General features: G+C 34.3%; 2 protein-coding genes across 5 annotated transcripts; one reads left to right on the forward strand and one right to left on the reverse strand.

Annotated features, from left to right (window-relative positions):
- Nucleotides 1-6652: 6652 nt before the first annotated feature.
- Nucleotides 6653-15439, forward strand: LOC130828108 (uncharacterized). Of its 3 annotated transcripts, XM_057693911.1 has the most exons (4): nt 6653-7143; nt 7355-7806; nt 7965-8055; nt 14551-15439. In XM_057693911.1, the coding sequence occupies exons 2-4, from the start codon at nt 7738-7740 to the stop codon at nt 14622-14624; spliced, it is 234 nt and encodes a 77-aa protein (XP_057549894.1). In that variant the 5' UTR covers nt 6653-7143; nt 7355-7737; the 3' UTR covers nt 14625-15439. The 3 variants fall into 3 exon arrangements, 1 of the variants encoding a protein (XP_057549894.1); XR_009047320.1 differs by having other exon boundaries at nt 6653-7806; XR_009047321.1 differs by lacking the exon at nt 7965-8055 and having other exon boundaries at nt 6653-7806.
- Nucleotides 15440-18906: 3467 nt separating this feature from the next.
- On the reverse strand, nt 18907-23435 carry LOC130828109 (calmodulin-binding protein 60 B-like). 2 transcript variants are annotated; one of them, XM_057693912.1, is made up of 8 exons: nt 23219-23435; nt 22929-23001; nt 22278-22351; nt 20875-21356; nt 20565-20725; nt 20265-20462; nt 19806-20142; nt 18907-19342 (listed from the first exon to the last, which is right to left on the reverse strand). In XM_057693912.1, the coding sequence occupies exons 1-8, from the start codon at nt 23287-23289 to the stop codon at nt 19098-19100; spliced, it is 1641 nt and encodes a 546-aa protein (XP_057549895.1). In that variant the 5' UTR covers nt 23290-23435; the 3' UTR covers nt 18907-19097. The 2 variants fall into 2 exon arrangements, with proteins under 2 accessions (XP_057549895.1, XP_057549896.1); XM_057693913.1 differs by having other exon boundaries at nt 23173-23435.
- Nucleotides 23436-24139: the final 704 nt, after the last annotated feature.

Genomic DNA, 24139 nt, shown 5'->3' on the forward strand with positions numbered 1-24139 from the left:
ACTTATGTCTTTCAGATTTTTATGACCGTTGTGAGTGCTCCAATTAGTCGTTACTTAATTAGTTCGTTGTTGCTGACTGCGAATAATAAACACATTTTCAATCCAAAGTCTCAATATTCTCTTAAATTTGGAGTATTTTGAAATACGGTGATTACAAGTTTAGTAAAAATATATATCTCTAGTTTCTTTATTTGTTAATTAATTATTTATAAAGTGTTTTTAATTTACTTTAATTATGTAATTATTTGATGATCTTTGATTGAGTTGTTTGATATAGGCATTTAATTTAATTAATTAGTGTTGATGATCTTTATGGTTAGATGTCGAACATTGGTATTGTCGAAGAGTACTGTCACAATGGTTACAATGTTGAATATGGTCGAGATTAGAGTGAACTATATAAAATCAACATGATATAATAACAGGTACGAGTACATATACTATCACCATCAACTTCAACAAAAATTAAACTCAAAATCAAATTCATTATTCAAATTCACCATTATCAACTAGTATTCAAAAATATTCAAATTCACCATTATCAACTAGTATTCAAAAATATAAATAAATAGAATATAAAATTCAATAAATAAGTACCTTCTATCAAGTAGGGATGAATAAGTGAGTTTAATTTGCAAATTCGTAGCCTACACCGGAGGAACTAATACATTACTAATAAACTCTAAAATGAGCCACAAATTGAGAATATGTAATTATGCTTTATATCAATAAAATAATAAAATAAGTCTCATAACACTTTAGTATACCTGAATAAAGGATGTAAGAGAGGATTAAAGATGCCTATATTTAAATTGTTTTTAGAAAGGGGAAAGTTGTTTTTTGCAGTTATGAGCTAGGTTTAAAAAAATGTAATGAAATAAGAGAGCTACTTCGTAGACATATAGCTCGATTCTGTTTGCTATTAGTTACAACAAATAGAAAACTCCTGGTCAAACAAATTCAAGTCTCTGTTCACTGTTAATATAACTTAATAAGGACTTGACTTTGTTGACCATGTCTCCTCTGTTCACTGTACAAGTAATAACGATTAAATGTCCCTTAACTTTGTTTACCCTTTCAACACAACTCATATTCGCTGTAAATAATAAGGAAAATTACCAAACCACATTCTTGAATGAAGAGATGCTTATCTTAAGAAGGACTTTCTCAAAAAAGACATATTCTGAGAACTTAAACTATCCTGTGAGACAAACTAAGCCGTGCGAGTGGCCTAGAGGTCCTAGACCCAATTAAAAATTTAAATTTTTTAAAATTTTGACATTTTAATTCAAGATTTAAAAGGCCAATTCTTGTACTTGAAAAACTAATTTCAAGACTTAAAAGATCAATTTTCAAGTTTTTATTATCAATTGCAATGTTTAAGACATCCTACTTTAAAGTTAGAACGAGAGTTTTATGCCTTGCAAATGGTCTTTTAAGTCTTTGTATTGGTCTTTTAAGTTTTAAAATTGGCCTTTTAAGTTTTAAATTTGTCAAATTTCATGACTTAAAAGTGTTAATTTCAAAGCCTTGAGAATTGACCTTTTAATTTGTGAAATTGGCAAAAAAGATATATTTAATTGCGTCGGCCAAATAAGACGCGTTAGATGATCTCACCCAAGATTTTGTGCTTTGAGAATTTGTTGGCCTGAGAATTTGTTGGCCTAAAATGCTTATTTTTCTTTAAAAAGCAAATCTAGTAAAAGATCGTTTCTCGGTAAGTCGATCACAAAACAATAAGCCATATACTACAATTATATTAGTTGGGTTATTCAATCCATATACTAGAACGTTTGAGACCGTCTCACACCAGAATTTGTGTTATCAGTTACTTTTGTGAGAGACAGTCTCTCAAAGAGACGACCTCAAAACAAGAAGTTCCCATCCTTATTTTTTCTCTTCTATTTGTATTAATTGAGTCATTTAATTTATATATCTAATGCGTTTCTTAGAGAAATCGTTTTTCACAACAATTTGTGTTAGTGTTATTGAACAGTTGAATGAAAGTTGGAAAATTTAAAAACATTAAGTTAAAAAATCAAAAAAATGAACCAAATAATACAACTTTCAAACTTATTACAAAAGTAAGCGTGAAAATCTCAAACCTGAGATTTGGGCTGTTCGCAGTTAGTAACTGCGAACAAGTCAAAAAAGACAAAATAGCTGTTCACAGTTACTAACTGCGAACAGCCCTTTGACTTTGTTTGACCTGTTCGCAGTTAGTAACTACGAATAGATAGCTGCACAAATACGCATCAACTTCCTTCCCTTCTCATTTTCCTATTTCTCAAAACCCTAGCATAATACTACTCGACACTCTCCACAAATACACTAGCTTGAATCCATCAATTGTTGTGTTCCTCTTTCAATTTGACACTTCAAAAATAGTTTCGAATACTTTAGATCGAACAAAGGTAAATTTTTATGCGTTTTTTAGTATATATATATATATATATATATATATATATATATATATATATATATATATATATATATATATATATATATATATATATATATATATATATATATATATACATATATATATATATATATATACATATATATATATATATATATATATACATATATATATATATATATATATATACATATATATATATATATACATATATATATATATATATATATATATATACATATATATATATATATATATATATATATATATATATATATATATATATATATATATATATATATATATACACATATATATATATATATACATATATATATATATACATATATATATATACATATATATATATATATATATACATCTATATATATATATATATATATATATATATATATATATATATATATATATATATATATATATATATATATATATATATATATATATATATATCTATTTTTAGGGTTTTGATGAAGTTTGGTTGTTTTGGCAAATGTAGGTTACTAGTTCTTTATATCAACACTCTTCTTAATCATCCATAACTATTCAAGGTAATGTGTAACTTTTTTCATAAATTTATGTTGTTTTTTGAAGTATTGTTGTTGATGAGCATATTGAATTAGTTAAATTTGATGTACATTATGTGTTATTAGGAATGTTGATGTTTGTATTAGCAATTTCATTTATGAACTTATTAATTGATTTATTATTTGGATTTTATGTGCATTATATATGTATGAACTTAGTTACATTATGGACTTTATTAATTTGTAGACCAAAAAAGATTATAATCAAATGACTATAATGTACTTGTATGGGCATGAAGTTGTTGATGATGTTGATTTTGTTTGTATTAATGTAGAAAATGACATCATTTCGCGTCAATATAGTATGTTTTTGGAATGGTTTTATTCGAGAAAGTAGTGACAAAGTTCATTATGTTGGGGGAAGACGTAGGTTGTTTGCATGCAACTCGAACATGGATTTGAACCAGTTTAAACGTTTCATATGTTCTAAGATTGGATTGGACCCCACTAGAAGTACCGTAAATATAAACTTTAAATATGACATGAGTGGAGAATTGCTTGCCTTTCCTGTTGAGGATGAAGAGGCTATAGATGCTATGTGGGAGCATTCAAAGTCCACCCGAATTCCCTCTTTAGAGTTATACGTAGAAGAAGTACCCTTAGGGAATGTAGTTCCTTCTAATCCTACTCCTACCCCTACCCCTATGCCTATATTAACTCAGGAAACTGTAAATCCCGTCGTTTCTTCCGCATCTTGTACTTTTTCTCAACCCCCTACGAATCAAGTTCCAATTGATTCAATGGTTAACTTAGGAGGAGCTGCTGAGATGAGACTTTAGGATGATGGAAATGAGAGTAATGAGCTCATTGACGATCTTTCTGAGGACGATTTGGATGTCGATGAGGATGCGCTAGCAAATGACATGACTCTAGGCAACATTCCTACAATCATTCCTCCTACACCTTATGTCCTATGTCCACCTCTAGACGAGTATGAGGAGGACAACTCATGGAGGACTTGGGCTTGTGATACAACTTACACCGAAGACGGAGAGTTGGAGAAGGGTATGATGTTTGATAGCAAGGAAGCGTTGTTGGAAGCTATCAGAGTGTATCATATTCGTAGAAATGTGGAGTATAGAACTGAGACCTCAAACTAAACTGTCCTTACCTTGAAGTGTAAGCGGGGCTGTTTGTGGAGACTTAGGGCTATGTTTGATTCATATTTATCTTCATGGCGTATTGTTACCTTGAGTGTATCATATTTGAAATGTTGACTGTGCAGCATGAGCACAGGAGTACTCCTCTTTGGGATGCCCAGGTAAGGTGTACAATAGTTGTGATTTGCAATTTACTAATGATAACATACAAGTAACTTATTTATATGTCAATATTCATAGGTGTCCGATACAAACACGTTAGGCACTAGGCATCCAGATTCCGTTCCATGGGTGATCGATGATAGGATCATTCCGTACCTGGAGCTCACGAGGTTGTATGACTTTCACCTCGTTGCATACAGCAGAGTTGACCGTGCCATTATCACAGCACTGGTCGAGAGATGGCGTCAGAAGACACACACATTTCATCTCCCTTTAGGTGAAGCTACCATCTCACTGCTTGATGTAGCCTTACTAACACGGCTTCCCATCGAGGGACGTGCCGTGTGTACAGCTGGACGCCAGCTATCAAGCTGGCGTGACATGTTGCACTGCATACTGGGAGTGCGCCCTCCAGCGGAAGTATCAGGGGGAGCGGTTTGCGCTGCACATGGTTGATTCAGACCTTCTCGCATCTTCTCGAACATGCTGATGAAGGCACAATTGCGAGGTACGCCAAGGCGTACCTCCTATATTTGATAGGAGCTGTCTTGTTTGCCGATAAAACAAGCAACCAAATACAACTCCTATATTTGACTTTACTTGACGAACCATGGGAGCGCATCGCCGAGTATTGCGGGACCACTAGTCATATTACAGGTAATGACAATAACATTTAATTCTATTCCACATTTGTTGAATTACATACTAATTACATCTGCAATGTTCAGTTGTGGGCGTGGGAGCATATTCTTATCAGCCAACCTTACAGAACCGTTGGTTATGGTGATGCTGCTCCTCCGCAACAACCCCCACCAGATGCTGCGTATGGTTCAAGGTGGAATTTTGCACGCCGGACGCACAAGCACATTAGGACCAGTCTCGGATTCTACCAAGATCAGTTAGACTTGCTATGACCCAACCAGGTAAATATTTCATTATTCACTAACGTTATTGCAATTTAATTAACACATCACTTACATTTTCATAACATGTATTTTAGTTTTGTTGGGACCCGTACCTTACGGAAGCGTACGCAGCTGCTCTCGAGCACTTGGGGATTCAATCAGGCGCGTGGAGGGCTTCTATGCCACTCCTATGCTTCGACATTGTCGAAGTACATCTACCTGAGCGCGTACTGCGCCAATATGGGTTGGTATAAGGTATTCCACCGCCTTGCGACACTGAACCCGAGCTGCACCTGATTTCGCGCAAGAATCAAGGTACGGTGAATTGGATGGAGATCAATTGGCGCCACATCGCTCGTTGGGATCGTAGACTTGAGCTGTTGGCCCAAGGTGCGCCGATCGATGTTCTTAGCACACCTACTACACCGGACTACATGCCGTGGTTCCTCTCCATCACTCCCCGATGGATGACACCACGTGGCATCATCGCAGCAGCACATTATGCACCTGTTGCGCCTACGATGACCCAATTTGTAAGTCCTCATTTGCATTTAAATGATTAAGTATACATAATATAATATTACCTTAACTAAATATTAATTTCAGGCACAAGGTGCGACAACAGTGATGCGGTACCGCCACGAGGAGTCAGTGAGGGAGATTGCGCAAGGCATGCTCGTTGGCACGCAGTTCCAACACTTCATACCGGAAGTCACTGCAGAGTCCTCACCGGCTACCACCCATATGTACGTCTCATCTCCTGCTTATGAGTATCATTTGGAGGAGATTGACCTTTCATACCCCGTTGACGTTGCGGGGGCCTCGCAGGCTGGGCCATCGCAACCATCACAGTACCAGTCCCCTCCACTGCCAGAGCGACACTCGAACGCCTCTTACTACTGTAGGAAGTGTAGGAGACCAACTCAGTTGGATAGGGTAGATGAGGGTCATGAGCGTTAGCGTTTCGCTTTTGTGTATTTAGATCGACTATGTATATACATATATATGTTTATTTAGTTATATATTTCAAACACTTGTATAAATATTTAGTTATATATATGTTTATTTACTTTATCATAGAGTCCAAGCTTTAACTTACGAATGTTCGGAGTTTTGGCGATGAATCATCCCGCCTGAAACATACATTGACTTGTAATTACTTATTCTAATGTCTCTAATGCAAATACAACAAATAATGAACTCAAAAAGTAGAAAAAAAAATTATGTAAGCTATCTGTTCGCAGTTACTAACTACAAACAGGTCAAACAAAGTCAAAGGGCTGTTCGTAGTTACTAACTGCGAATAGCTCAAATCTTAGATTTGGAATTTTCACGCTTGTATTATTTGGTTCATTTTTTTTATTTTTTAACTTTATGTTTTCAAATTTTATGAAAGTTGTGGTGCATGCCCAAGACACGAAAGCCCACAAGAAAGAGGCCTTTGACCTTCGTTAACCACGTTTCAAGCCTTGCCCCTAGATGTTACACCCAGAAACCAGAGAAGCTACTAGGTTGGCGTCTTACATTCCTAAGCTTCTCTGAGCTTTCTTATCAATGGTGGATTCATCTTCCCCATTATTGAAATCTATTATCTCCTGATTTAATCATCTTTCACATGTTTAACATCAGGGAAGCCATTAATCGTCTACTCTTAATCAATTCACTTAAACAACAATGTAAATTTGGGTTTTCCAACATCAACCAAGCAATCTCTACCTTCAATCAAATGACATCCATAGATCCTTTTCTTACTTCCATGGATTTCAATCAAATCTTTACTGCAATCTCCAAGATAAAACCTCAACAAGTACAGCATTATTCCATTATTATTACTCTTTCCAGGCAGCTGGAGTTATCGGGCCTCCGACCCAATAAGCATTCTTTGGGCATCCTCACCAACTGCTATTGCCATTTAGGTCGGGTTGATTTCGCCTTTTCGCTCCTCGGTAAGCGTATTAAGTTTGGATTTGAGCCTGATATTGTGATTTATACTACTTTGATCAATGGACTTATTGATGCTAATTATGTTGATCAAGCTGCTAAAATGTTGGATAAAATTATCAAATTTGGGATGCAACCTAATATTGTCACTTATGGTGCAATTGTTAAAGGTCTTTGTAGAACAGGAAATAATGTGGGTGCTATTAATTTGCTTAGGAAAATGCAGTCTGATGAGGTTTGCAAGCCTGATGCTATCATATATACTTTGATCATTGATAGTCTTTGTAAAGAGAATTTGTTATCTAAAGCACTTGAACTTTTTGAGGAGATGCAAAGAGAAGGCTTATCGCCTAATGTTGTCACATATAGTTCTTTAATTCGAGGATGTTACAATGGAGGAAGACGCGAGTGAGATATACAATGATTTGTTTTCATGTTAGTTCTAAACCTGGGTTCGCATAAAATGATAAATGGTGATGCTTGAGAATGTCACAAGTTGTTTGATTCGCTGGAAATTGTTTTTATGATCAAAGGCGTGACGATTCGTAGCTAATGAAGGGTGGCTTCAAAGCTGTGATGCGATTTGTAAGCATTGCTTGATGGATGTTGTAAGAGTGGAATCACTTGTATGGGCTAAAAGCAATTCGTTTATGGAACTATTCTTACAGGTTTGACCTTTAATTTGGTTGTCTGGATGTATTATTCTGTTTAGATGATTCCTTGTGTAGTTATTTACTTGAAATTTTTGGTTTATGCTCCTATAATCTATGCTCTTTCTGATGTGGAATGGACAGCTTTATAATGCACTATCATATATTGTCTGTAGGCCTTAATATCTTATTGGATGGCTGTTGTAAGACTTGGTGACTTCAAGAATCTGAGAATGTCAAATGTTCTCACCAATCTCCCATTTAAAGGTTTTTCTCCTAATTTTTAATATCCAAAATTTCAAGGGCTAATATATGAAAGTGATAAGACTGTTGAGTAAAAGGTTATTTTTTAGATATTTTGCATTGCACCTATTTCTATTGATGACAAAACCAAAACTTGTTATTTGGCTTGACAATGGATTTAGGAATTTTGGAGATGTTCCTGTCACTACCTTATTTGTCTATCATGCTTTGCACGTTATAATTATGTTACCAAAAGACTTGCTGAAAAATCTGCTCCAAACTTGTTTGTAAATGGTCAAATTGTGGTATTGGCTGTTAGGATAATTTAGAACATGGAGTAAATGCATAATTGATTGGAAAATAGAAAGGAACAAAATAACATTTTAAAAGTGAAATGTAGTTTGACGTTAGCCTTCACCTCTTTTGAACCTAGTATTTCCAATGAGCAATCTTCATTAGTTAAATTCTATTTAGGGTCGTCAAAGGTGTTTACCACAGCTGTGACCTATCCCTTGACTATTGACAGCTAATTATTGAGGTTTCTTTGTGTTTTATTACACCATATTGGAGCATGAGCTCATGCATTATTAGAAAACTAGTTACTAGTTTAAATGACATTTGAAGTTGGGCAAAAACTTTAAATGTTTCATTTACTTGGATCTTTGAACATGGGTTGGAAACGTACTTAGACATTTAATCATCGTTAAGTTCATAATATCACCTTTTTTGTCATGTATGGTTCCTGTTATATGTTTTAAATAATACATACTAATAGAAGTTTGTCCGTTTCTCAATAGAGCCAAAGTTCTATGTTTCTTTGGTTTAAGATTATAATATACTAAAATATGATGACATATCAAATCATGTGCACTTTTTGCCCAATTGCTCCTGTAAAGTTGTAATTGTTTCCTAACAAGGATCAATTTGATAAAACTTTTAAGGATATCATCTAACCCCAAACCTTGCCTAGGGAAGAACCTAGATAATGAAGTGTTGTATATACTAATATAAGTTGTTGAATAAGTGATCATAACCTAAAATTTATCGCTTTCTTGGTATTTATAAAATTAGGAGCTGTTTATGTTGCATATTATTATCCATATGTATACCTACAAGAGCACAAATCAAGAATATGATCTAAAACATTGTCATATAACTAATAATATAATATCCCAACATTAGTGTAATGTAAGAGTCATGTCTACAATATAAGGATGAAACTTACTCATCCATCAAAAGTTAGCTTTGCTAACAAGTAGATATGTTTAAATTCAAAACAGTACTACAGGCCAAATGAGGCATATCATATTTGCCTAAGCTATATATCTTATAGTCACATATACTACTTAAATTTTCCATGATGTTCATCTATAAAGTTGATGTATTCAAATTTTCTTCTATCATCTTGAAAGTAAAAGTCCTCTTTTCAACATTTGCAATTTGGTAATGGGTAGAATTAAATGCTCTTACAGAGCACAATTTGGTAATGGCTACATATTGGGTAAACATTACTCATGGCATGTATCATGCTAACTATTTCCATTTGAAGCTCTTTAGATGAGTTGTTCCTCTCACCAATTGTTTGCACTACATTATCATTTTCTTAAATAGTGCAACGCTTGTTTGGACTCTTGTCATTTTGGGATGAATCACCTTTAGCAACTATTTCGCCCTTCTTTTCGTTAGACATTCTAAGAGGAGTGTTTGGAAGATATAGATATGTATGATTACTAGATTCACTCCACATTTTATCCCATTTATTTCCCACTTTAGAATTTATGTAATCTTTTCTTTAACATAACTAGTTGACCACACATTTTAGGTGAAGGTATATGGGAGTCTCTATTAGGATGAATAAAGTCAAGTGTTATAGTTTTGCGGGCTATTAGATTAGTCAAAATTTTGGTTTAATTATTCTCTCACTCAAGCGGCTAAGATTTTTTCACTAGGATGAAGGCCAAATTGGAATTAGTCATAATTTTGGTTTGATCTTTCTCTCGCTTGAGTAGCTTGTCTTTACCCCTCTCGTGCATCTTGCAACCGTAGTACAATATTTAAAAGGTCATGATCTTGTAGGAGTGCAACACAAGTGTGCAAGCTTACGAGGGGTATTACCTCCTTACGAAGTTCTATTGTGCATGACCTCACTATTGTTTTACTTCAAAATTCTCTCCTTAACCTTAATTGAGTTTTGAACTGCTTCTATCTTAGCTTGTAGCCCATACTTACATAGCGTGGCTCCTGGTAATTTCCCGATTGTGGCCTTCAATTGAATATGAAAAGTTTCCAGATGTGTTTTTAATATGGAGTGATTATGGTTTTCTTTCCAAGCTCTTCCTCGTTTTGTACAATGGTATCTTAATAGGTCTTATGAAAGTGTGTGTTTTGATCGTTTTAATTCTATGGTATATTACCAATAGTTTAACGAAGTGTAGGGTGCTCTTAGGATACATTTTATCATTACTTTCGCTTACTCTCTTGTTCTTGTTCTACGTAACTCGTTTTTCTTAGTGTCATGTCAAAGGAGACATCTAAACTAATCTTGAAGTATTCTTATTCACTGGGTGTACAAGTGGGGTAGATTTCTTTGTGCTACTTTTGTTGGTAACTTGGTTAGTGAACATGCCATAACAATATCGAAGCCTTAATCCCAAAGGATTAGGTTGACTACACGAATCGGTTCATTATTTTCAGTGGTTGTTTTTTGTGAGTTCTCAATCTCTTTCAATTTGAATTTTCTACCATCTTCACCTGTTAATCTAAATGCTTCGTATCTTTCTCTACTCTGTTTTTGGTCTCCAGTGACCATTTTTTGATTTTATCAGTTTTTTCAACAATCTATCATCCTTATCAGCTCACTAATGCCTTATCATTTCACTTGTTAAACCCATATCAAATGATTCTCTTTCATCTTCTCAATATTTGTTGCCCTTAAAAATTTCCTTATAAGTTACATCTTTGTTTTGAATTATATCCCTCACAGTATGTCCATTGATCTATCTAAATATTTGTTCACTATTGGCATCTTCATGCATCATCCTTTCTAAAAGCCCACATTTTAATCCATATAGTGGCACTTGTTTAATGGTCATCCGATACAACTTGCCATTAGATTTAGGGGCACATTTTAATCACATAATATTTTAGTGGCCACTCTACATTTTTGCTACCCACACTTAATTCTCTGCTTTAAATAATGATGGATATTCGACCCAAAAAGCATTCATCTAGAGCGATTTCTTCTTTTTTTTTTTTTTTTTTTTTTTTTTTTTTTTTCAGTTTTATGATGTTTCAACTTATCTCATTTGTGTTTAAGTGACATTTCATGCTTGCTGTCTTACTCCGACTTAATTTAACGCTCGTGACTCCAACTCTTGTCTTCGTCTTTCTAACTTAGCATCTACCTTTCATCTACCGAAACAACGTTGTCAAAAAACAATATGCACTATGGAACATCTTCTTGGAACAATTGAGTATCTCATGTTGGATTGTTGCAAAAAGAAAAGGGCTTAGGTTCGAACCTTGGTGAAATCCAATTGTGCTAGGAAAATCCTCTGGTTTGCCACCACCTGACCCGACATTTTGTCTTTGCTTTTCCAAACATATTTTTGCACTATATTAATGTATCTCTTAAAAATATTCTTTGTCGTTGCTCCTTAAAATACTTCTCTTAATACCCTGTTCTATGACTTATCCAAGTCAATGAAACTCATGGGCAAATTTTTTTCCCTTCTATATTTGTCTCATAAGATGAATTGCTTTTTTTTGTAGATCTTCTAGGCTTGAATATGTTCTTTAATATACTCGTACATCGTCTCATTCGTAGTTCTATCACTCTTTTCTATAACTTTGTAGTGCATAGTAAAAAATCACGAATGTCATCACGATTGCCTAATATATAGAATAATAGATTATAATGACGATTAGTACATGATTTTAAATCACAAGTTACATAACGAAAAAAGTTGTTATCAAACGGCCGTTTTGTAACATAACAAATGTTACTTGAAATGAAATTCAATTCAATACGAGAAACGAAAACTGAAACGAGAAGCGTTAATTTTTATTCAAAAATGTAGGAAAAGTAGGCACAATTTTATTTTACAAATTTAGAATAATTTGTGAATTACAGTCTTAAAGTTTAGCAATTTTGTGAATTGTAGTCTTAATTTTTATTTTTTGCGAATTAGAGCCACCAAAGTAACAAAGTTTGCAGATTCAAGCCAAAACACAAAATTCCGACCATTTTGGTGGTCGAAATTTTTGGTAAAGTGGTCAGAAATCTGTGATTTTGGCCTAAACTTGTAAACTCTAACACTTTGGTGGCTGTAATTTGCAAAAAATAAACGTTGAGACTGTAATTCGCAAAAGTGCTAAACTTTAAGGCTGTAATTCGCAAACTATTCAAAAAGACATAAAATAAAATGAGTAAAAAAGGTAAGAAAAGAAAATGTCTAAAAAGAAAAAATAAGGATAAACGAAAAGAATAAAGCTTCAGTGAATTTTTATTATATATATGTTTTTGGGATTGAAAAAAATCAGTTGTTGAATGTAGTTTTGGAAATGTTAATCTAGAGTTTTAGAATTGAAGATTCAGCAATAAGATTCGGTGGAAAGTTTCTAGTTTCGCGTAACTATGAACATAACGACCTCATTTTCATTGCGCGTGTACAACTTATGAGTTTTATTTCTTGATAGTTGGAACCATCTTGCACATCTCCTTTGTTCTTCTAAATGGGCCCGTAATTCTTCTGCTTCATTAATTGCTCATCTTGTACGTCCTCCAAATTTTGTTGAATAAATTAGTTGGTTAAGTCATTTCGATTAGCTCAAGTCATTTCGATTAGTTGGTTAAGTTATTTCGATTAGCCCGTAATTCGAGTAATACAATTTTTCATCTTTGTCCTGGTAGACTCTGCATCCGAAAACATCCCTCAATTAGCTTCTTAACAATCTTCTCGGCCAAAAACTTCCACAATATCCTCTTTTAAAACTTCCACAATATCCTCTTTTAATCTCCACCATCTAATCCTTTATTCTTCTTTGACTTTCTCTTCCTTGGTCTTTCTTGTAAGTGAACATCCAAAACAAGAAGGTTGTGTCAGGTGGTTGTACACTCTCTTGACAACTACCTCAATCTACCCCTCTTGTCAAAAATTATTTAATTTGAGTTGCATACTCTTGTTTAAAAAGTCACCAAATAAAATCTTTCTTCATAAACCATATCTAAGCAACCAACTAGTCGTATGAAAGTGCAAAATCCACAATGGTCAATACTTTTGCATTCTTACTTTCTTAGTTCAATAGCTTAAACTTCCATATGTGCTTTCGTAGCCACTACGACATACCCTAACATGCCTATTCAGTTCCTCTCGATATACAATTTCTTTGTCAATAGCATGTTTATATTTTATCAGCTCGATCCTAAAATGTCCTTTTATTTGATACCTCAATCCCATTTACGGTGCATAGACACTTATGTTCAAAATCAATACCATATACAATCTTTAAAGGGGGGCAGTTATGAATTGTCATTCCTTCCATAAGAGAAGTTAAGAAGTTCACAAGGAAAAACAATCTACAATGGGACGTGCAAGAGGGAGAAGCTACTTAAGTCCTTAGGAAGTTGCCTAAATCTTTAAAGAAGTAATTTGATTTTGGCACTAACAATCGCGTGTATTTAGCCATTAGAAGTCTTTAATTGCATTATAGATATGATTTTTTAGACAAACATAAAAAAGTTGGAGTTTTATAACAATCACCTTTGTGCTTGACTGTTGTATTTAAAGTAGAAAGTTCCTCTACCCGTGTGAGCTTTTTTTCTTAGGATTCTTTGACTCTTCTTGTGGTGTGTGATGTGTCATATCTGAGAGGACTAAAGCCTTGCCATACTATTTTCTCATACATTCTCTTAAACAGAACTCTATTTGTTCTTGTTGTGGTGTCTCTGAAGTCTTATCAACAAGATCTTCATTCCTTTCCTAACCTCTTCATCCTTTATGGCATTTTTAATCCTCAAAACAAACGCATCTTATTTCCTTTCATCACTGACGGCCTTCCATTGCTTTTGTTTCTTCTTCTTTGATGCACATGAAGTTGTTCTCTTCACAATATGCACTATCAAACTTAAGGTGTTCTTATTAATTATTGACGGAGGGAAATGCACAAATGTAACGTCTTAAACCTTGGTTTCCTAACCTAAAACATTAATCCACCCCTCATCTTCAACTCTACGTTATTCAATGGCTAAACCAAAGTAAAGGCCAACAGCTACAAGTTTCTCATCAAGTTCTCCTCAATTTCATCATTGGCAATGCATATGAAGCCTAGTTTAAAAAAGCACGCCGAATGCGCTAGGCGCAGTCTGGCGAGAAGAAAAAAGCTTCGCATAGCTTACGTATGTTTTTTAAAAGTTGTATTGTGTAAAGTCTGTCTTTGACTCTTTCTTTAAAATGTCATCAACCTAACCACTTTACCTGCATATTTTATTGATATAGTTTTGTTTATCCTCTATTTCAGATGCTTCACATAGAGCAAATAAAGATCACGAAGAGGATGCAAACGAGGAAACGGCACTAATATTGGGGCTCTGATGTTATTTTTTGTATCAGCACTGGAATCTGGATATCTATCAAAACCAAAAAGGTCAACATAATAGAGTTAGTACTCTTCTAAAGTTCTAGTTGTATCCGAGACAACTTGGTTGCTTGCACTTGTTATTGAAAGCCTCGACTTGTGTTCCCAAGAGTTTCTCATTTCACTCAAAATTTTGAGTTTTGTTTTGGGGGGTGGGAGTTGTAAGTTACCCCTTAATTCAATATTTGTGCACTGTAGGAGGTGAATAGATGTTGAAAAACATAAATCCCGAGGTGGAGACTTACAGGCTCACATGATGTTGATAGATATGTATTGCAAAGGAGTGGCTAGTCAAGCTAGCACTTTGTTTGAAATTTGAATCAATGATTGGGAAAGGTCACACTCCAAATATCATCTCGTACAAGGCTTAATGAATGGTTGTTGATCATGTGGTGAAATGGGCAATGTGGTAAAGCTATTGGCTTTGATGTGAGAAGATGACTGCAAATATCATGTTATCACTTTGCACAGCTTAACAAAGGATATCACGAGTCTAAAAATGTTGACGAAGTTCTCCATCTGCTTTATCCGAGGCCTCCGAAAGGTTTAAACTCTCATTCGCTTCCAACAGATGTATTCACTTAAAAATTCAATAGTAATTTATTAACCTACTTTTGGGTTATGTTCAGTTTTTAGTTCCCATTTCTTTGTTAGAAATATACTTCTATTCAATACCTTGGCGTAGTTTGATTGTAGTCAAAGTATGTCGATTGCCATTGTTTGTTCACTTGGAAAGATAATTATTTTTGTTTAGATTACTCTAATTTTATCAGATTTGCTTCTTCTGCTTCTGCTTATAAAATGCAAGATCATTAGGATGATCTAGGAGAGATTGACGCATGGCTTTGCTTAGTGATGGCCACGGTCCGGGTTGGGCCGGTTCCGTTCCGGTTCCTTGTGGAACCTGATTCGAACGTTCCGGTTCCGGTTCCGGGCAGTTCATAAGGCGGTTCCGGCGGTTCCAACTCTCGGGTCGGGTGGGTCGGACAATCGGTTCCATTCTTATTTTTCCTTTAAATATAATATAAAAATACTATAATAATGCGGACGTACCTTTGATGATTACTTGATTATAAGCGAAATTCATTGCTTGTCATCGTTATCAAAATATTTACTAAAAAGAAGGAAAAAAATAAATTAATAAGAAACGATAAAAATGATTAATAAAAAAAGAGGGAGAAAATGGACTTGAACCTAGTGTCGAAGGAATACTAAGCTGCCTAGTATCCCGAAGGAATTAAAGCCCACGTAGTTCTTTGTCATACCTTTTATTTGTAGTTGTTGAATGTTGATTGATCGTTGTCCGATATTCATGATCCTATTCGTCTTCGTCATCATCATCTTGTTGGTTAGATGCTTCCGCTGCTCCTCCTGACGATGATGCAGATGTATCCATCATCATCCATGGATCATCATCGTCTTGATCATCATCGTTCTTGAGTCCTTGTGTTTGGAGCTCCGCTTGATTCCAATCTTTCTTGCAAACACATATTTGAATAGTATGTGGAGCAAGACGAGATCTCTTTTCGTCTAGAACTCTTCTACCTGCACTAAAAGCAGAATTCGACGCAATCGTAGAAGCAGGAATTGCAAGGATATACTTTGCAGTTCTTGATAATATGGGAAATTTAATGGATTTTTCTTTTCACCATTCTAAAATATTATAGCTACCTTGGTCAATTTCAAAGTGATGTTTAAGATAATTATCTAGTTCTAAATATGAAGCGGAGAGTGAGGAAGAAGATGGTCCTACAAAACTATCATCTTGGCTTATTATGTTAGCTATTACGGGATTATAATAAGTGGGACGTGCCCGAGACGCTAGCACGTCTAGACGTATTGCGACTTGGGTTATATACACTAGAATAGTAATCATAAAGTTCTGCTAAAAGTTTTTTACAATTTCTAACATAATTATGTACATCACTAGGCGGACGATTTAATGATTTGTAGTAAAATCCAATTACTCTAGTAAGGATTTTCGTCTTAAAAAATGCGTCTAAAATTGTCGCAATTCTATAAATAAAAGGAAAATCAGTAAAATACGTCTTCCACTTGTCCATCATATCTGCAAGAATCGGCTTTAAATATATATTAGTATCATCATGAGAATGTTTAAGAAGATGATAAAAAATAGTAATACATTCACTTATTACTAAGTGGACGTTTGATTCGTAAACATATGAAAAAATGTTTGTTAAAAGATCCCGTACCACCACCTAACACGTATTCACAAAACATAATAAATGAATTTTTAATACATTCTTGATTTAGAAAATATAAATATCATGTACTTATTCCTGCTGAAATTGTATGAAACTAAGGGCTTTACCCCTTGACTTTCAAAAATTTGACAAGTGCATAAGAAAACATCTGGATTATCGGTTGGTTCTTTTGTAAAATAAGAGCACACATGTGAAACAACTCTACCACTAGGAGGTGGCATTGAAGAATAAATAAATAAATAATAATTTAAAATTTAATCAATTTGAAGAATAAAATTATAAAACTAACCGATACTTTGAAAATTGACTCGTTTACCACGAGCTTGTCTTTGTTGTTGTTGTTGTTGTAGTTGTTCTTCATGTGATCTCGTTGATGACTGTCGAGATCTATGTATCCCAATAGAGGTCGTTGGTTCCTCTTCTTGTTCTTGTTCTTCTTCCATTTGTATTTCTCTTTCTACTTCTTCTGCATAATCATGTAATTCTTGGTCGTACCCTTCTGGATAATTTGGTTCAAAATTATAATTACTAACCGAAGGTGTTGTTGATACCGACGGAGTTGAAGTGGCCTTTTTTTTGGAGCTAGAACCTCCCAATAATTTTGCCACTTTAGAGGCTTTTTTCAAAAAAGAAAACATGATAATATTAAAATAATAATGGAATTAAGAAATAAATAAATAATTAAAAGACTAATTATGTAATTAAGAAATAATTAAAAGATTAATTATGTAATTAAGAGAATAATTGCATTTGCGTAATTAAGTAGAGAGAGTAGGAGAAGAGATGAATTGTGAATGAAAATGATTGAAAGTGTGGAGTATTTATACAAAAAATCCCCAACGGCTAGTTTTTGAAAGGTTCCAAAGAACCGCTGGGCCGGGTGAACCGCCCGGTTCCTGGTCCGGTTCCAAGGAACCGTTGGTCTGGGTGAACCGGTCGGTCCGGTTCCCGGTTCCGGGGAACTTGTGGTCCGGGAGAACTGGCCCGCGGTTCTTTGGTCTGGTTCGGGCGGTTTTTTCCGACAACGTTTTTTCCGGCGGTTTCACGGTTTTGCGGTTCGAGCCAATTCGGAACCTGTCGCGAACGGTTTTGATTCCGGGACGGTTTCAAGTGGTTCGGAACCGGGTAACTCGTTCCGTGGCCTTCACTAGCTGTGCTGATTAAAGCACTATATGCTACCAGGTTTTTCTTGCTCCTATCTCTTCGTATGTTTATGTTTTCTGTACAATCAAAATTTCTTATCAGAAACTGTTATTTTATTTGGTATATATAAAGAAAATTTTTGAGGTTACAAGGGTGTTTATTAATAATCATGCTGATCGAATATTTCTTTCAGATAGTATTACTGATTAGCAACTATTATATTTACGTGTTAACTCTTGGGGGTTATTTTTCCCTGAAAAGTTTTCAAAAATGCAGAGTTCTGTTGTTCTAACAAAGACTTACATTGGTTCTTGTTCAGATTATTGGTTGAAAATTTTCTGTTTATTTGTTAGCTAATAGTCAATCTGTTTAAGCCATGTGTCACGAAGATGTTTAATAGAACTTAAATGTTAGTTATTTGTTGTTTATTAGAGAAAATGAGTGAAAATCCAAAAATCATCAAAAAATTATACTTCCTCCTATTCAGCTTATGTGTCCTATTTCTTTTTATGGTCAAGTCACTTTAATTGTCCTATTTTTATTTTTGGTATGGGTTTTTGACTTTTATGTCCTTAGAAGCTTTATCTTATTTTCAATTATACCCTCCATCACCCATACTAATTTTCCTCCCTTATATTAAAATCCCATAATACCACTCTCTTTCCTACCCTTAGGGTTCCACTTTTGACTCTCCTTAAAATCCGTAAAAAGTCAAATGGGACTCTTAAGGTGAATAGGAGGGATTATATATTTTTTGATTTAGCCTATAAGTTAGTTTTTCAACTTGTTTAAAGGCCATTTACCTAATAGTTTTTGGCTGTTAGACAACTAAAAAAACCATAAAACCAATAGCTAAAAACAACCAAAAAGCTTAAAGCTAACCAAATTATGATGATACAAAAAAATTAGAAAATACTAAAAGTCTGTATGGTTACTTATTTATCTTACATGTTGCAATATACACAAGATCTTAAGCATCAAAAAGATAAAGCAAAACTTGTACTTCCAAAACTAGCCACAATTAATTGAGTTTCTCAAATCTAAAACATAAGATCTGGAGAGTCATTGAAGCTTGCGCTTCTTTTTTGGGGCACTAAGATCTTCCTGAACTGTAATCATGAACAGTGTAGCAGCTCTGGTCACATAACATGCAGCTAATAGCTTACTGGTAGCATGGTCATGGACTGAACCTTCAACATTCCTCCGTTCCTCCATCTGTGCTGTCTGAATGTACTCTGGACTGGTAGTATTCCATTCTGTATCCTCTAAGCACCGTCTTTGGCTGCCTCCAAAATATTCATAAAGACCTGATAAATCATAAGAGTTAGCACAATGTTCTAGAAATTATATTAATCTTATTTGCAATATTATTACATTGGCAACATATATTATGTATGGGGCTTCAACCGATTTGAACTAGTATGAACTATGAAGCCATATCTTTGGTTTTGCAGTTAGCAAATTTTCAATTATATATTGCAAATAATAGCCATAGATTTATTTATCTGCCTCTATTGTTTTTTCATTGTAAAATAAAAGTTCATTTTCTTAATGCCATTTGAAAAATTTGTTATTAGGTTTGTACACGACAACACCCACACACTTAATGAGGTTTGTCTTAAACCCAATTGGTTGTAGAAGGATCAATCCATCACGTTTATACGTTAGTTAACCTCTTTCTAATTCTTATAAGTGAAATTGTATGTGGGTTATTTTCCAACATCATTGAGCAGTGTTTTGTCATTGTAAAATCAATAAATTAGTACATACCTAGATTCACGGTATCCATTAGTGCAGCAAGGTCGGCGCTATTGGAATAGGAACTAGTGGATGATGTCAGCGTTTGTCCTGGTTGCTGTTGCTCATCAGGAATTGTTAGATCCATGATCTCTTTCCACTCTAGTCCAAATAAGAAGTTGTTATTGGGATCGGTACTAGTGGATAATGTCGGTATTGGTCCTGATTTCTGTTGCTCTTTTTCTTGTAGTTGAACACTAAATGTGTTTCCAGGTTCTTTAGGAACTGTTCTCTGATTGCTAGTGAAATCATCTAATGTAAGCTCATTCCGTTTTTCGTATGCAGTACGCCTTAGTTTATATGCTTCTTCCTGAAAAATCAAAATCACGATGTCAAGGTTTTCGTTGATTGGCCATGTGCAAATTCTTTCTTCATTTAGTCATCTAATCTAAGTATTAAAAAGCTCAGACAACATTGTAGAAAAAACACTACCTTCAGGTGGTCATCAAGGGATTCAAATGGCTGGCTCATTTGACCGTTTAACAAAACACTTATAATGTTGAAACCACAATCTAGTGAAAGGCTATTCCCTGATGCAGGATCATAGTATCTCAAACGCTTGTTTGGTAACTTGCATGCTTCAGCGTTTTTTACTATTGCATCCCAATTTTTTCCAGTAACACCTAGAATCTGAATTTTGACAAGAACCAAAAATTAGTTGCCATCACTAGCATATTCAGATTTCGGACTTTCTTAGCAGTCAAGATTGATTTGGTAAGTTATAGTCCTTACAGTTTTCATTTTCTCTGCATCTGTATGATATAGTTGTAGGAAATCCTCCACTGTATGCACGTTCTTTTCAAGTGCTCTCTTATAAATCGGCCCAGTTTTGCCTATATTTTTCAGACGCCATAATTCATCTTCCAGAGACGGAATTTCTTTTTTTTGATCAGCTGAATTAAGAGGAGAATACCATTTAGCATTAATTGAACATTGAATAATATGGAAGCAAAAATGGAATAACGCAGACGATAACTATTATGCGACATAAGTCGGAGATGACATGAAAAGCTCCAAGCTACCTACAGGGAGGTGAACTTACCTCTTAGGCGGCCTTCTTTTACCATGAATGATTTACTGACTGCTGGCTTTACAACAATTCCGCTATTTATGACTTTGGCCCCAAGCCTGAACGTTCCATTTCTCATTGATGCTGAGTTATCAGTGAATAAAATACCAGAAAGGCTAGCCGACCCTCCACTCAGCAAAACCTCACAGTTTCCCTTCAATAGAGGCCCTTTATCTTTCCTCGGGCTAACAACATTCTTTTGGTAAATTTCTACTGTTAAATCATTTTTACAGTCCTCAACCACAAAGTCCCCCTGAAGAACTTCAATCTTAACTTTCAAAGGAGAACTAGGGTCAGATTCTACTTTATTCCCAGAATCATCGCACAGCTCGATTGTGATTGAAGCACCCAGGTCTTCTATTTTCTCGTTGGTATATAGCGTCTCTGGTAATTCTCCCTTGAAGCTCAAATGGAAGCTCCTCGAGGCAGATGACTCAGCCTGATGAGGCAATGGACTGCGGCAAGGGTCAATCTTAACTTGTTAATATGGGACAGATAGTGTTAGATTATGTATAGCAGCTCTATGTATAACGGTTACATGTATTACGGTTATTTAGCATAAGTAAGTATTATAGCAGTTGCTTATTAGAAGCAGTTACTTCAAGCAGTTTCTTTGAACTCTTGTATAAATAAACACCATTACAATTGAATGAAAAAACACACAGAAATTATAAAAAACACAAAACTTATTGTTAAACCAAATATCAGATAGCTAAGAAGCTAATCTAATCAAACAAATTACTTATATCAGAGGAATAGATCTTGTAAGTAACCTAGATTTAGATCTATTCAATCAAGTCATCAAATTTATTTTTTGATGAGATGAGAAGAAAAATCTTTAACCAGAGCTTTATCCATTCAATCCTTCCAATCTTGAGCGAGCTCCTAGTACTTTGGTTGCAAATTCTAGTTATGAGATGGCGAACAACCACAAGCTTTAGAACATCTAAATTTTCTTTGTGTAATGTAAGATGTTAATCTCCCTTATTTTGATGGGTGTCTAACATTTATAATTCTTTAGTTTCAGATTATTATGGATTAAAATGCTCGTACTTCTTATTAATGTGTTTGTGAAGTTGCAAATGATGTTTGCTACAAGAGTGCATCGAAAACAACCTCTCTGTTATCTCTAACACGAGCAAGGTTGGGTAGATATGATCATTCCAATTTGAGATTCACTTAATGAGACTGGGGTAAAGACATGTTGTAAAGCAAGATTTTATCTGCTTTTGGTCAATAAAGGAAGGCCAAACACTTGTATAGTTTTAGGTTTCACTAAATCTTAGTTTTGAGCAAGTGAACACCAGATTCATCCAACAACTGAGCAGGATACAGTTCTATTAAGCACAGAAAGGAAATCAGAGAATCAACAGTACCTTAGATTGGAAGGCAGGACAGATTTTTGCAAGGCCAGACAGGGTAGGAGTACTCTGTTTATAGTATTTTCAACCTGTTTATAAAAAACAACCACAAAAAATATTGTTAATGGTGACTCAAACTAGCAAGCACCATTTAAGAAGATGAGTATGGATCAAAGAGGAGGTCCGCGGGGCGCGGAGTGCGTTCTGTCTCCATTTCGCGGCTCGCGTAGTTGTACACGGCTCGCGAAATGGCGATTTCTTTTCACGGGAGGTGTCTTTTGGACGGTTACTTTGTGTTTATTATGTAATAACTTCCTTTTATTGGGCATTAGTATATAAACTCCCAATTTAGGATTAATATATGATCATTCACAAAATTGGGAGAGATCACAAAAGAGCCATCAATTTGTGAGTGTGATTGAGATTCATTTTTTAATTGTTTGCGATCATAGTGAAATTATTTAATCTTAGTGCTGGTGGATGTAGCTATCACATCCATAGTGAACCACGTTAAATCTCTCGTGTCAATTTCTTATTTTGCATCGAATTTTCTTATTGTTTCATTATTATTCAACGAACTTGGCACAATAAAAAAGGTTATAAGGCTGTCGATAGAGGAAAGAAAGAAGGATAATGAGAATTGTTCAGAAGATGAACTAGAACTACCTTTATTAATGAATCTTTAATCCCCTCCAACCAAGTAATTATCTCACTTTTACTTGTACAAACACTGCACACTCTACAAAGCACAAAGTCAAAGTCAATGTCAAAATCAACACCCATGGTAGCAAGAATAATTCTTATTAGATTGATGATGAATATGATAATCCATAATCACACAATATATAAAGTTAGGAGTATTTGTTAGATTTATCATTAACAGGGATAAAATTGCGTAAGTCTGAATCACCTTAGGTGGGAGACACTTAATAGCATTGAGGTGAAGCATAACTCACCCACAAGGATTGAATTGTGGAGATGGTTGATGGTGATGGCGTTTGTCGTTGGAAAACCTTTTGGACTCCATGGGATTGCTAGTAGAAAAGCTCGAAATTAGGCAATAGAAAGAAAAGAAGAAGGAAGAGGAAGAACAATATGAGAAAGAGAGAGAAGAGGGAAGAGAGAAGAGAGAAGAGAGAAAGAGAATTGTGTATTGAGGGATGAAAAATATTGCCTTTTCATTTCACAATAAATAGGAGAAAACTATCTCGTGAAATTTCATAGAAATGTACATATCTCTTGTAAAATTTTATAATCAAATTAACCATGCATTGTAACTTTTTTGGTGGATTAATTGAGGTGATAAAAGACATCAATTTGTTCAGTTATTTTTAGTTGACAAAGTCAAGAGAAAAGAAATGAAAGAGTGTTTTAGAGCATGTACAATGGTTTAATTTTTTTTTGTTTATGTCCTCTTAACTCATCATACCAATGTTTCCCAAAACAAATGTACAAGGTTAGGAATTTTATTTTATTTTTCTTTTTTTTACCCAAGCGTATATTGACAAGTGTTATGTATTTATTGGCTTGTAGAAAAACTACTCATATGATAATATATAAAAATTAGCAAAATAAAAAAAAATTCAATAGTTCAGATTTTTTTTTCTCTATAAAATGAACCCAAATTTGCATATTTTACATCACATCAAATTTTGTCATTTTCTCTCACTAGATATAATTAGTATAATAATAATTATGAATCCAAATAACCTAAATTATGGAAATTTTAATTTTCCTAATTATCCAAACTCTCAAAATAACTCAAATATTGGCCCTTTTGATCCAAATATCCTCAATAATTTCTTTTAATGTCTTAATTTATTATTAATTATCGTTACATTTTGTTATTGATAACCAATTGATAATGTCAATTTTTC

This window comes from Amaranthus tricolor, chromosome 12 (genome assembly GCF_026212465.1).
Source record: "Amaranthus tricolor cultivar Red isolate AtriRed21 chromosome 12, ASM2621246v1, whole genome shotgun sequence".
Taxonomy (NCBI): domain Eukaryota; kingdom Viridiplantae; phylum Streptophyta; class Magnoliopsida; order Caryophyllales; family Amaranthaceae; genus Amaranthus; species Amaranthus tricolor.